The 13,118-nt window shown below is 45.6% G+C and overlaps 1 protein-coding gene across 1 annotated transcript in view; it reads left to right on the top strand.

The window, feature by feature from the left end:
- ENPP1 (ectonucleotide pyrophosphatase/phosphodiesterase 1) overlaps positions 1-13,118 on the top strand; it is a 594,855-nt gene that overhangs the window by 324,765 nt on the left and 256,972 nt on the right. The window contains exon 10 of the mRNA XM_069606684.1: positions 6,052-6,117. Coding sequence (XP_069462785.1) covers positions 6,052-6,117 — 66 coding nt within the window. The remainder of the gene's footprint in view (positions 1-6,051; positions 6,118-13,118) is intronic.

Here is a 13,118-nt window from a genome sequence, read left to right as displayed (position 1 = left end):
TCTGGTGGCAGCAGCACCATAGGTGACACCCCATTGATGGCAGCATGCTCCGACACAGAAGACGGGGATGTCGAAGTCAGATCCATCCATGACCTGTCCCAATCCCCCTGTCTGTCCCATCCCGTACAACATGAGGATACCACGCAGGGGCACCCACAAGACGACGACTGGCCATCCCCCACAAGGCCTGTGGCAAGGCAACATGAGGACAACAGCCCCTCTGTGACACCCCCGCAAATGGCCATGGCCCAGCAGAGGCAACAGTCCCTCGACCAGTTAATCGTGCAACAGCAGCAACTGGCCACGCTCCTCAAGGACCATGCCGATGAATGTGGGGGCACTAAGGCTGACATAGAAACATCAACTGAGACACTTAGGGCAGAAATGGAGAGAAGTACAGAGACACTAAGGGCACAAATGGAGAGTAGCACCGAGAGCCTGAGAGTCCAAATGGAGAGAAGCACTGAGAGCCTGAGAGTCCAAATGGAGAGAAGCACCGAGAGCCTGAGGGGGGAACTGCATGCGACGTCCAAAGACGTATGTGCCGAACTTGCCGCAGTGCGCCGTGTGCTCACTGAGCTCTCACAAACCCTTAGGGACATGCATGGACGTGAGCAGGCAGAGACATCATCCGTTGCAAGTTCCGTCCAGGGCAGCCCCCAACGTAGATCTGGGAGGAACCTGCGCTCCACAGGCAGGGGTGCCCCTGATACCCGCAGAGGGGGCTTGCAATAGCGACAGCCCACTGACAATGAGCATCTTTGGACACTGGTGTTCGGGGGGGAGGTAGGAGGGTGGAGGGGGTGTGTTGGGCTCACTTGGGTGGCGGGTCGATAGGGTGTTCAACATGATATCACATATGCCATAAACAGTGCACGATCAACCAATGAGATGTGTGGACAATGATCTTTGTGTACTAGGCCATCATAGGCGTACAGTCCATATTGTGCATGTACCAGACACACACAGTGCCACGAGTCCCGTGTCCATGTATCAGCCACCAGGCGTGAGTGCTAGAAGCATGCATCAATGAGATGCTGACGAATGTCACGGCCCTCCGGTGCCTCGCAGACTCCATGAGGTGCTGCCACATCCCCACCCTCATCATGACCATCATCAGGTGCTAGCAGTTCTGCGTCAGGGGGCATGGGCACATTTCTACGTACACACATGTTGTGGAGCATGACACATGCCATGACCATCTTTGCAACCTTCTCATGGCGGTACAGGAGTGCCCCGCCAGACCTGCTGAGGCAGCGGAAACGAGTCTTCAGTAGGCCGAATGCCTGTTCAATGACTACACGGGTACGTGAGTGGGCATGGTTGTAGTCCTCCTCATGCTGGTCCCGTGGGTTCCGGACTGGTGTGAGGAGCCATCTCTTCAGTGGATACCCAGCATCACCTGTATGTGGACGATAAACGTATGATGTGGAATGCCATTGCTACGTACGCACCCCCCCCCCCCTTCCTGCCAGGTCATTGCCGCATCACATACCCCACATCATCATGCATGAAATGAGACTCACCGAGTAGCCAGGATCTGTTCCCTGCGTGTCGCTCCATGTTGCGTGGTATAGTGGAGTTCCTCAAGACCATAGAATCATGGGTTGATCCAGGGAATCTGGCACAACAATGTGTAATGATCCTGTTGGAGTCACACACCATTTGTACATTCAGGGAATGGAATTGTTTTCGGTTGCGGTACTGGGCCTCCATGGCATGTGGGACGACCAATTCCACATGGGTGCAGTCGATGGCACCAATGCAACCCGGTATGCCGGCAAGTGCATGGAATCCCACTTTTGTGTTGGTAATTTCCTGCTCCGAGCGTGGTAGAGAGATGTAGTCGTCTGCGTGCTGCAGGAGGGCATCGAGCACTTGCAATAGTGTCCGTGAGAACAGTGGCTGAGAAATGCCATGCAACTGTCCGACTGTGTGCTGGTAGGTGCCTGTGGCCAGGAAGTGTAGTACAGACACGACCTTCAGTAGGGGTGGGATGGCGGTTGGGCTATCTATCATGCTGACAAGGTCAGCCTGTGTCATGTCCACAATGGCGGCTATGTTGTCCCGGTCCAAACGGTAGAGGGTGTGGATCTGCTCATCAGTGAGGTTGAACGGATGTGCTCGGAGGCGTGGGATTGCGGGCTGCCTGCGTGGTGGTAGTGGCTGTGCTGGCGGCCCTTGCTGGCCCTGCCTTGGCCTCCTCCTCCTCCTGCGTCTCCTCCGTGCGGCCGGTTGTAGTTGGTGTTCGTCTTCTTCTTGGAGTTGGAGTACTTGCAGTGCTATCAGGTCCCTCAGGGCCAACATCGCGAGTCCTGCCGGTAGCATTTCGGTGTGGCTGTGGGAGGAGACCGGGTGTGCAATTCATGTGTTTTCAGGCTGTATGGCCTCCACCTGTGGTGATTCATTCCACCTGTGCAAGCAGCTCTCCCCTTTGGGCGAGCACGTCCCGCACACAACGCTGCAAATCGAGGAATGGCATCTTGCAAATGCAATCATGTATTTGTACCCGATGGCCGTGTAACATTTGTTGATATGTACAATCGGCTATGGTCCCATTGTTTCACATACAATCTTTGCAGCCGCGAACAGACTTGTGATGGGTCAGTGGAACGTAGTACTCGAGTAACGGTGGGCCCTCATGCATCACTGTACCGAGTTGCAACGACGGGCGGGGCGTCCCATTAGTGGGTGAAGGCAGTTGCCATTTTCACACACAGCCGCACTAGATGGATTAATTTGTGATTTCAAACGGCCACAGATGCCTTTACGACGTGATGTTGCAAATGAGGAATTCGAAGGGCGGCGCTTTCGGTTTTCAGCTAGCGGCGAGGAGATGCCCACAGGTCTGACTGCAAATATAACGTTCTATTGTTCAATGTCCTTGAGACAGGGGCCATGGCGAGGAAGCAATGATTGATATGAATAGTTTGGGATGCGCAATAGCGACGTGGGCGATGAGGCCGGACGTTCCCAAATACATGTTACTTCACAACACTTGAATTACGGGCTGGGGCACTGTGGATTTTGCAGGCTGCATGAGGCACAGACTCAATGGAAATTTCTAATGTTATGTGAGTAAATATTCAGGCGTTTTTATACCTGGATGAGGGAATGATGAATGGATGCATGGGCAGGTGATTTGATACAGGGTTTGCCATGTACAGGGCTTGTTGGAATCTATCCGCCTCCCCTGCGCTATGTGATGCAGGGCTGCCATAGTGGGACCATCGTCTATCTGGCCTTGTTGAGCCCTCCCTGTCTCGACGCGCCTTCAGACACTTGTGTCCATGCACGTTAACATTCCCATCTGATGGAATCTGTTTTGACTGACGCATGCACAGGTACACTCGTTTGTGATGGTGTTTACACCTCGATATAGATGGTTATGAGTCGCAAGTGGTTTTGGGGTGGTGATGATCCTTTGGAGTGGGCTAGCATGCATATGGCTGTGGATTTAGTGTGATCATTGAAGTGAGTTGTTCGAATGTAGTTCTGATGGCCATTCTGTTCTTTTTCTTTTCTTTTGGTTGACAGGTATCTCCTCCCCTTTTGCCACTGCCATCTGTATGCCACTCCTGCAGATGGCTTTTACTCCCGACACCTGCTGCTTCGTGTTAATCAGTGGAGCAGCATTACGATCTTATGGGACGATCGCCAATGGGCCACATGCCCTTACGCAGTACTAGTGGCTCGGAGCAACATTTCGGCCTTTCAGCTGGACTAGTGCCTCCCCATTGGGACGGCCCTGCGGTTCTGTGCGCTTCCATGTTGCCTTTTCGTACGTGAATGTGGCTCTGTGTACCATGATGGAACAGGGCGTCTCACAAGTAGTAGCTGGTCATTCCTTGCGGATGCAGCCCACAATGGTGATATGTGTTTTGGAGTTCATGGACTAATGGCTGTATGGGCTTGGTGATTTTGTTGTGCATTAAATTTCTATTCTGATATGGGCCGTGTAGCGTTCTTCTTTGCGAGTGATGTGGCATATTCCTATTTGGGGAGCGATGTATTGTGAGGAGATCTGCATTGGGTTCCAGCTTCAGAGTTTAGTTGCGTGGTACTGTGCTGGGCGCGTTTGCCTACGGAGCCCAGTGAGGTCAGGGATGGGGGCTGCCAATATGACTGTTTGAATGTTGTCATGCTCAGGGGCGGGGGATTGGGTTTTGTGTAACAGATGCCGGTCAGCCAGGTGGACTGGTGGAATGTTGTGCTTTTCGGAATATTGCTGGTCACAGGTGCCTGTGTTTGCGTGCGTTTCGGGGGGGGGGACTGTGGTCATGTCCATTGGAATGGCTTCTGTATTCGTGCCATCTGTGCCCTGCAGCTCCCATTGGCCCCTCTTGTGAATCTTTTGTTCGTTGGCATGCATGGGTGACTTGTACATTTCACTGGTTGCATTGTGACTTCATTGCACCTACGGGGAGTTGTACTTTGTGGGCAGGGAGCGGTGTACAGGCACTCAGTGGGGCCGTTTACGGTTGATTCGCGATGCCGTACTTCTCACCATGGCGGAATGGTACTTTCCGCCATGCTTGATGGCGTTAGGTACATGTCCGCTAGGGTCGGAATTCGCGTACCCTTGCGCCATGGTGGTATTTACGGTTTGGCATGGCGCGCGCGCGCTTCTTGGTGCAGTTAGCATTGGCGTTCACTACGGTGTCGCTAATGGATTCGTACTTTGCGGTGACGGGTCATAGTCACACCGAGCGCTATTCGATGTTGGTATTGCATTTCCGCCATCGTTTTCCGATTTCCGCAAGGGTCGTAATGAGGCCCATAGCCTTTGAACAGTGACATTGTGCCAGTCCTGTGCCTGAACACCCCTACTTATCTACCAAGAGTGCCTTTTCAGAAAAGTCTGCATTCTGTGTTCTCTTACGGGGGTGGGTTTTCCTAGTGTTTTCTGATTAGATGTTTGAGTCTTAATATTTAATTATAACACAGCATTTTCATAGATCCTTGATTGGACATTCTTTTATTTTGGACTATTGTACGGTTGCTACTGCTATCACATCACAGCCCTTCTGAAGAGTATACCCTGCTTTTGAAGTGCGCTACCACACAAGGCAAAGGAGGTATCCTTTCGGGCTGTGCCTGTTTCAATTGTATGATATAGGATCAATGCTGGTTTAGATGTAGTGTGGGGCCGAGTAAGTGGGTTAGCCACTACTCAACTCTGTACTCCTGCAGAGAAGTAGTCCTTTTGGACCATGCATGAAAACCAGAGGGAGGTGATGAGATGCCTGTGCCCCCTTGCTTTGATGCTTCCTATGGGAGAAGATGGCTAGTGTCTTCCCACAGAAGATTGCAAGGGGCACACAAGTAATGTTAATTTTTTTAGTAAAATACGAGTTCTTCGTGTGTTGTCTTGGGTTCTCTGGCCTGTTTACTTCCTGCTGTCACCTTTGAACACTGTTCTTCTGTTTAGGCAGTTGTTTACTTTTGTTTACCTATATTTTCATTTCCTCCTACATACTACCGCCTCATTTCCACGAGTTAATAATTCTAGCTACCTCACGAAAACTTCTCTTCCTACTCATTGGTAAAAGAGCTTGAAAAGATTTGATGTCTACGTGTCGGAGAGCTATGGAAAGTGTCCCTGCCTTGAATATCACCCATGGTTATTGCACTCAAACCACAGAGAGAAGTGTCTCTGAAACTGTTTGATCCAAATGTTGGCTAATTTGATGTACACTCTACTTTTTGTATTTTGGCTTACTCCAATCGATGAAGTGTTACCAACAATAATCTTGGGAGAAATATTTGAAAGAAGAAACTCAAAAAACAGTGCTTAACAATATTTTTAACTATAGATCAATTTCTGATTTATTTATTCCAAGAACTGTAAATGTGTTTTTATGGAATTGGCTATAATAAAATTCGGGCCTGTGATTTAAACTCAGAGAGCAAGACCCCCAGAAAGGCTATATTGGCAGCCAAGCATCACATTTTATTTCAATATTTGCAGAAAACAATGCACATCTCTTGAATTCATTTCACAAAAAGTATGAACCATGTTTTTCATTGTGTGTATTGCTTCTGGTTTAGGAAAATCCCATTCGAAGAAAGAGTTGCAATTGTTCTCAAATGGCTGCAGCTTCCAGAAGACGAAAGGTATGTAGAAAGTTGGATGAAAGTAGAGTGGTATCCAAATTAGATGTAGAGTAGAGACATACAACATATTACCTGGTTTATCAATATTTTCCAAAAGAGTGCAAGAAAAGTTCATTAATTACTGGAACAAATATTTTTAAATGCACTTTAAAAAAAAAGGAAGACACGCAACACACTATTCACAGGGCCCAAATCAAATGCAAATCACGCAGGTTTGAGATCAAATCCCTCACAAATGCACGTTTCAAATGTGTTGGACTGATTGCTGTGTGTTTGACAAATTGTTTCCAAATGTCTTCAAACAAAACAGTTCATATGATGCAGTTTTAGCTCAAAGGTTTAAAATGTGCGCTCACGTGAGCATCTGTGACTCGGGCACAGATTCAGGCCACTTTGCATGAAGTGCCATTTTCACAACCCCTATACTTTTTTTTTTTTTGGGTGTTTTTCTTCATTACAGTCCATGATGAATGTGAAGATGGAGGAATAATGTAAAAGTTTAGAGAAATCACTTTTTTGAAAATGTAAACAGTTCACAGGGAGTTGAAGCCACTCAAGCTCAAAGATCGCTCCACCTGTTTGACCTATGCATAGTGCAACTCCATTTTCATCAGCTGGGGGGTTGGTCACTGGGAGGAACATGATGACTCAGGCAATTACCAACAAAGTTTGAATGATGGGGAATATGAGTAAATGGTTTAACAGAAAATGCTGCAGTATTCTGGCATTCAGTGGCCCCAAAAACGGTTATAGGTTAAAAGTTTGAATCAAAAGGTTCGAAATACAATAGGTTCGAGTACATTTGCTCGAAAACAAAAGGTTCGAAAATTAATTAATTTTGAAATAAAAAACATTTGGGGGGGGGTCCCCCTGAACCCCTGTTTTTGTGGTAAAAACCACTTTTTTTTACCAAAACGAAAACCCCCAAAAATATATAATTTTAAAAAAAATTCGAACCTTTTGTTTTCGAGCAAATGTACTCGGCCCTATTGCATTAGGACCTTTTGTATTCTCACCTTTAACCGGACACCCCCAAAAACATCTTTGAGAGACAATTGGGCAGCAGTAAAAGGGTCTAGTGACAGAGGAAACATCTAGAGAGCCTGGGTGCAGCTGGCCGGGCCAATGCTTGGGTTCCTCGGAGGTATACAGGGGTGCAGAGTCTGAGGGCTGGTATGGGTTGTTCATGATACACTGCTTTAGAAGATTTCTCTGCAGCTAGGTGCAGCAGTATCTGAGGATTATTCAACAGTGAAAATACTCATGCTGGAGGCATAAGGGTGCACACTGGGTTTGATTGTAGATGCATTAATCCAGTATACTGTTGATGCTATTTTATTTGCTCTAGGGGAGGAAGAGTTCTTAAGGCAATTGAGGTGCTATTTTAGGTGCGACATACGCAAATACAAATTAAAGAACTCTTTCCAGGATCTGAATTTTTTTTAACCACATACAATTAGTTCTATTCATGATTTTGTTTAAATTAAGAGCTACATGCACATATAACTTGGGGCGTTAGGGATTCAGGACTCCAGAGTAAAGACCGAATAATAAGTCTGACCTGCAATGCTAGGTTTGTCCAGGGGGCAAGGGCAAGACACTCATAATATCTCTCCAGGTTCTTCTTTATCTGGCAAGGTTGAAGAGAGCATTGCAGCAATAAAGGAAGCATTAGAGGGGCAGAGCACCATGTTTGGAGTGAAAAATAATGTTTAAAAAAAGATAAGTCTATAGGGATGTGTAGCAGACCCAAAGATTTTATAGATCAATATTCAGTCATCAAGGGCATTAAAGGTAAGGGTATGAGATTTGAAACATTCTTTGTAAATGATAGCAACACCCCCTCCTCTACATTCAGCCCGATCAGTATGGACAATTTTGTAGCCTGGCGGAGTGGCTTATTGAGCTGTGTGGTCAGAAGTATCCGAAAACCAAGTTTCTGTGAGGCAAAACTTATCAAGATCTTGTGACCGAATTAGGTCTGCCACTTCTGTTGTCTTTACGGTATGTAAAAAGAAAAAAAAGATCAAAAACCTGCTAGTAAATCATTAGAACACATATTTGACAAATTGGACATAATTAGGAAACTGGCATTGACCTAGATGAGAGATGTGACTAATCTGTGGGCATTATATAGTGATTTGTCAGTCATTGGCATCATATTACCAGGCATGTACATCAGTTGACAGTATTGGCACTATGGACCTCATCACGGGTTGGGTGAAGAGGTAAACATGTGGCGGTAATAGGGTTACCGCTGCAGTACAACTCAGCCCAATCCTGAGTTTGGGAGGAAACTTCGAGATTTACGCTGGAGGTAAATCTGTCCATTTTCGGCACAATTACCATGGTGCAGTTTGTACCACAGTAATTGTACTGATACTGCCCCATAGAGTCCTATGTACTCTTAAAGTGGGAAGTAACAGCATTGTCGCAACTCAGGATCTGGTGCTAATAGCGCCGGAACGAGTTGCAGTAATGCTATTTGCGTTGGACTGTATCCAACCAGAGGAGAACCCTTTAAATAATTTACACAATCAGTCTCTGGAGACTGAATGACCTTCCTTTTCTCCTTTCAATGCAAACAAATCAGCAATATATCCACTCATGTTGAACACAAAGGGTCCGAATCAGGGAAATGTGCATAGAAATTCTGCAAGGGCTGCACGCCAAGAGGGACACTGCATGGGCCTGCGTGCAGAAAAAAAAGCACGCCCCACATATTCATGGAATTTACAGCGCAAAGTAACCGTATTTGCAAGTGCACCCGGAACTCCCCTGACACATCCCCACGCAAAGCAAAGTCAGCCAGAACAGCTACCTTTGGGTGCTCCCCGGGCACAATTAAACACACCCTTCAAACAGTGCGTGGGGTCCCCCGCAAGCAGGCCTGTATCTTGGGGACCCTTTGCAGGGCCCTGTAACTGTTGCCGGCACTGCGACAACATGCATATGAAAAATTGGTAATTACTCAGGAAATCTGCATGTGAACCCCCGTAAACCATTCCTGCACACTGCTAAACGGCATATGTGCACCACTAAGTCTGATAGGAACCCTGACTGCACGCAGGAACCCCATAATCCGATCCGACTTGTGATGTTACCATCGCGCGGCGATTCGATGCGCAAGTGCTTGTACGCTTGTCTTCAGGTGGTGGATAGTATGAAGGTCTTGCGTGGCAACTTCCTTACCGAGAGGTTGTGCGATCGAATCCATGAATAAGTCTCGTGCCGTGTAATTGTGGGCGTGCAATGGACTGCCTGCGGGCCGTCCCTCGTAACGCCTACTTTTTCACATGTACTTCCCCATTTTCCATGTTCAGCTCCCCCTACTCTACCCTCTGCGTAGGGCTCGCACACGCTCATTGTGGTGTCTCGCGGAAAGTGCTTGATGGCTTGCAGAGACATGCCGAGGCTGTGCGAACTCCACGCAAGTCCTGCAAAAGTACCGCACATTCCATTCCATGAATCGACTAACGTGGATTTGCTCGCAAGTATCCTATTTTCCATACAAATAATTCCATGAATCTGTCCCAAAGCATCAGCGATACTAGTGTTTCAAACACTGATAAATGTTACCAATACATCTCAACCAGAACAAGATACACAGATTAAGGATTTTGGCTCAGCTGTTGTCTTACTAAATTTTGTTTTTTTATATAGCTTTGTGGATAAAATACAAACATGCCTAAAGCATCGCAGGACAGGGAAATGAACAATATCATGATAGATTACATAATACAAGCCTACAAAGTTATCACTTCGTTTCACTATCATTCATCAAAATCAACTTTTACAATGTCCAACATATAATATTCTAAAACCAAATTTGTCAAAATCCACTATTGCACACACACACAACGTAATTACTGAAAAACTCAAATCTTTACGCATATTGCATCGGATCGCCCTCCTGCACGATGCAGCATCTAAACATTTAATAAACTCTACCACTTCCTGTACATTTGATAACTTAAAATACACAATGGCTGCCTTGGTACTCAAAAGGCCATTGGAAACTGTCACTGATACTAGCAACCTATGTCTATATTCTGTGTATGCAGGGCAACGGAAAAAGAAGTGTTTCAATGGTTCACTGGTAGTTTTACAGAAATAAGTTATATTTTTGTCATCTCACACTTTACATTTGTTCCTGCTATAGGTAAATGTTCAGTCGAAATGTTGTGTAGTAAACTCGTCTTCTAGAGCAGGTGATTGATATGATAGGATATGATAGTTTATTTATATAGCGCCTATACACAAAGTGTTTCAAAGCGCTTGAAGGCAAGGGAGGGAACAAGGTAAAATACAATGACATTGTTACAGGCCATGAACAATAAGCATGTGAAATTAACTATCGTACTCGGCCTGGCGACATTTCACATAGTGCAAGAGCAAAGACATAGATAAGGAAGGGAGGGGCAGAGTGGGAAGGAAATGGAAACAGACAGGCGCCTACCGTACTAGGCCTGAAGACATTTCTGGTAGAGCGCCCCTTGCCAAATCTCACTTTGGCCAAATTATAACTCTAAAGAGTCTTTATCGCAGCAAGAATGGGGTCAGGTATCTTTAAAAAGTTCAACATATTCTTGTGTGAACAGTATTTTCCCATTAAATCACACAGGAGAAAACAATGTTCAATAGTACCCTTTGTTTCTGTGAAACCCCTTAGTAGGTCAGATACTACAATGTTCTTTATTGGTGCCAGAAAGCCTGCTAGCCGTTATGTCATACCGCATCTTTAAGAGAACCCAGTAGATTATCCATATCCAGCCTCTATTTTTCTCTCAATAATACGTTGTACTCTTTCCTCACCCTTGGTGATTTCACCGGGATTATGATCATAACTGATGACTAATCACAATTTTAATTTAGAGTTGGCTTTTTTACAGTCTTCATCAAATTAGGGGTTGTAATCGGACAATTTATAGGGTGTCTTCATGATACAGGTAACTGATGGCATTATGACCGCCACAATATCGTCATAAATCTTTTGACATTAACCTTGTTGTTTACATACTGTTTGTAGAAGCTTCCTAGCGTTGGAACCAAGTCAGAGTAAATAAATGGCATGGTCTAAATCCACATATTACCATGTGACCCTCTTTCTGGTGTCAATATTAGGTATCTCAACACTTGACTCATCACTGTTAAGAGATTTCCAATGATAAAAGGGCTCGGTTTGCAAGGATCAGCGGATCATCTCTCTAGGCTTGTATCTACTAATAATTCAATAGTCATATACCAGCATTCAAGGTGACGGCTGTGGAGAGCAGGTGGTGGGGGGGAAGATGGCCGGTAGCTGCCTCCACTGCTCGGGTTGCTCAGAACTCGGGCTTTGATCGTTAGATTCAGCCCGCGTTTTGAGCAACCTGATTGGCTGACGCACCCGCCCAGGGTGCTAATGAACATAATAATATCGTTGAGGTTGCCTTCACTTTCTAGGTATATTTCAATCAATGATGAAGAATCTATTGATGGAGAATGTTCTGGATCTGATCTGGTACGAAAAGGTCAGAGAATTCATTTGTAGATAAACATAGTATCAAGGATATCTAATGTATCAATGATTAAATTCTGGGGGAGTGATGTCAAACTCCCCCACTGGCCAATTTCTGGGACATACAATCTGGTATGGCTCTGAAATCCTGAATGGCCCAGAAATCAGCCAGTGTGGGGATGCCGTGTCATGTCTCCAGATGTGAGTGTACTGTCAGTATGGCTCTCAGCACGGCACTCCGTCTGATCATGAAAGCAGCGCTCTGAGAGCCCTGCTGTCAGTGCCAATCCCCTCTCGGCACTACGCACCCTCTGATCATAGGATCGCCATGCTGAGATACCATCTGCTAGTGCAGTGGCTCTTTGCGCCGCGCTCCCTTTGATCAGAGGGAGCGCTGCACTGAGAGCCCTGAGGGGAGCGGTGAGCCTTCCCCAAGCCACACCTGACAGACATGGCCTGGGCACCAAACCCACCACCAACCGTGCTCCTTTCCTTACTGTGGTTGTTTTGATTTTGAAGTGGGATATATAACCCTTATGACCAACACCTCTCATTTGAACATTTTAAGTAATGATGAGTTGATAACTAATGCCAAAATATGATTAGCTGATATTGTAAAAAGATATAGATATTTGGTTACACAGGAATCGCTTAATGGTAAACCAAAGTCATGGGAAACCTCGCCCAACAATCGCTCAATAACGGTAGCAAATTATATCTTTGTTTGGGGATGGCTCCCTGTCCCTACACCTCAGCCTAAAATATGAAAAAGATCCTAGCAAACATGGCGTTCAAAATACCTTGACCAGCTCCATTTGCATTCGTTTTTGAGAACCTGCCTCTTTGTGCAAAGCATCACACAAGGAGCAGTATGTCAAAAATCCCTCCAAGTAAGGGTTAACGCCAAAAGCCTATTACAGAATGTCCTTGCCTGATGCAAAAGCAGAATTTATACGTGGACAAATAAGTGGATGCGTTATAACTTCTTACATATTTGTGAAGTCTTAGGAGCATTGCTTAAAATCCCATGAGAAGAAAGACTAGGCCTTCTCTGTGAAGAGAAAATGGCACCTAAATCATTACATCATTCAATGAATGAATGTGAGGAATTCAGTGAGGTTCAAGGAAGGCGTGTTATAGCCTTAAAATCGAAATTTTATCTCAGTCTGAGAATGGATAACTTTTGAGAAATACTAAAGGAGGTTGGAGAAGTCAGGGTAAGTATTTTTGCTGCTACACAATGGAAGTATATTGAAAACACATTGTGTGATTTGCCATTATAGTTAGTGTGTCTGACATATACAGATAAAGAATTTGCAAGTGATGCATGAAACTGTTTTAAGCTGATTATTTATTTCTATTTTATTACTGAGTGTGATTTGAGGTTGCATATACGTAATGTTTGACATAAACCAATCAATAGCAAAATAACATTAAACTATGTATCTGATTAATATGTTATTGCGAGTTACCATTATGCCCAGTTAGCATAGTGTATCTG

Source organism: Ambystoma mexicanum, chromosome 4p (assembly GCF_040938575.1).
Source record: "Ambystoma mexicanum isolate Mex_15411 chromosome 4p, UKY_AmexF1_1, whole genome shotgun sequence".
NCBI lineage: Eukaryota > Metazoa > Chordata > Amphibia > Caudata > Ambystomatidae > Ambystoma > Ambystoma mexicanum.
This window is presented reverse-complemented; position numbering and strand designations above follow the sequence as displayed.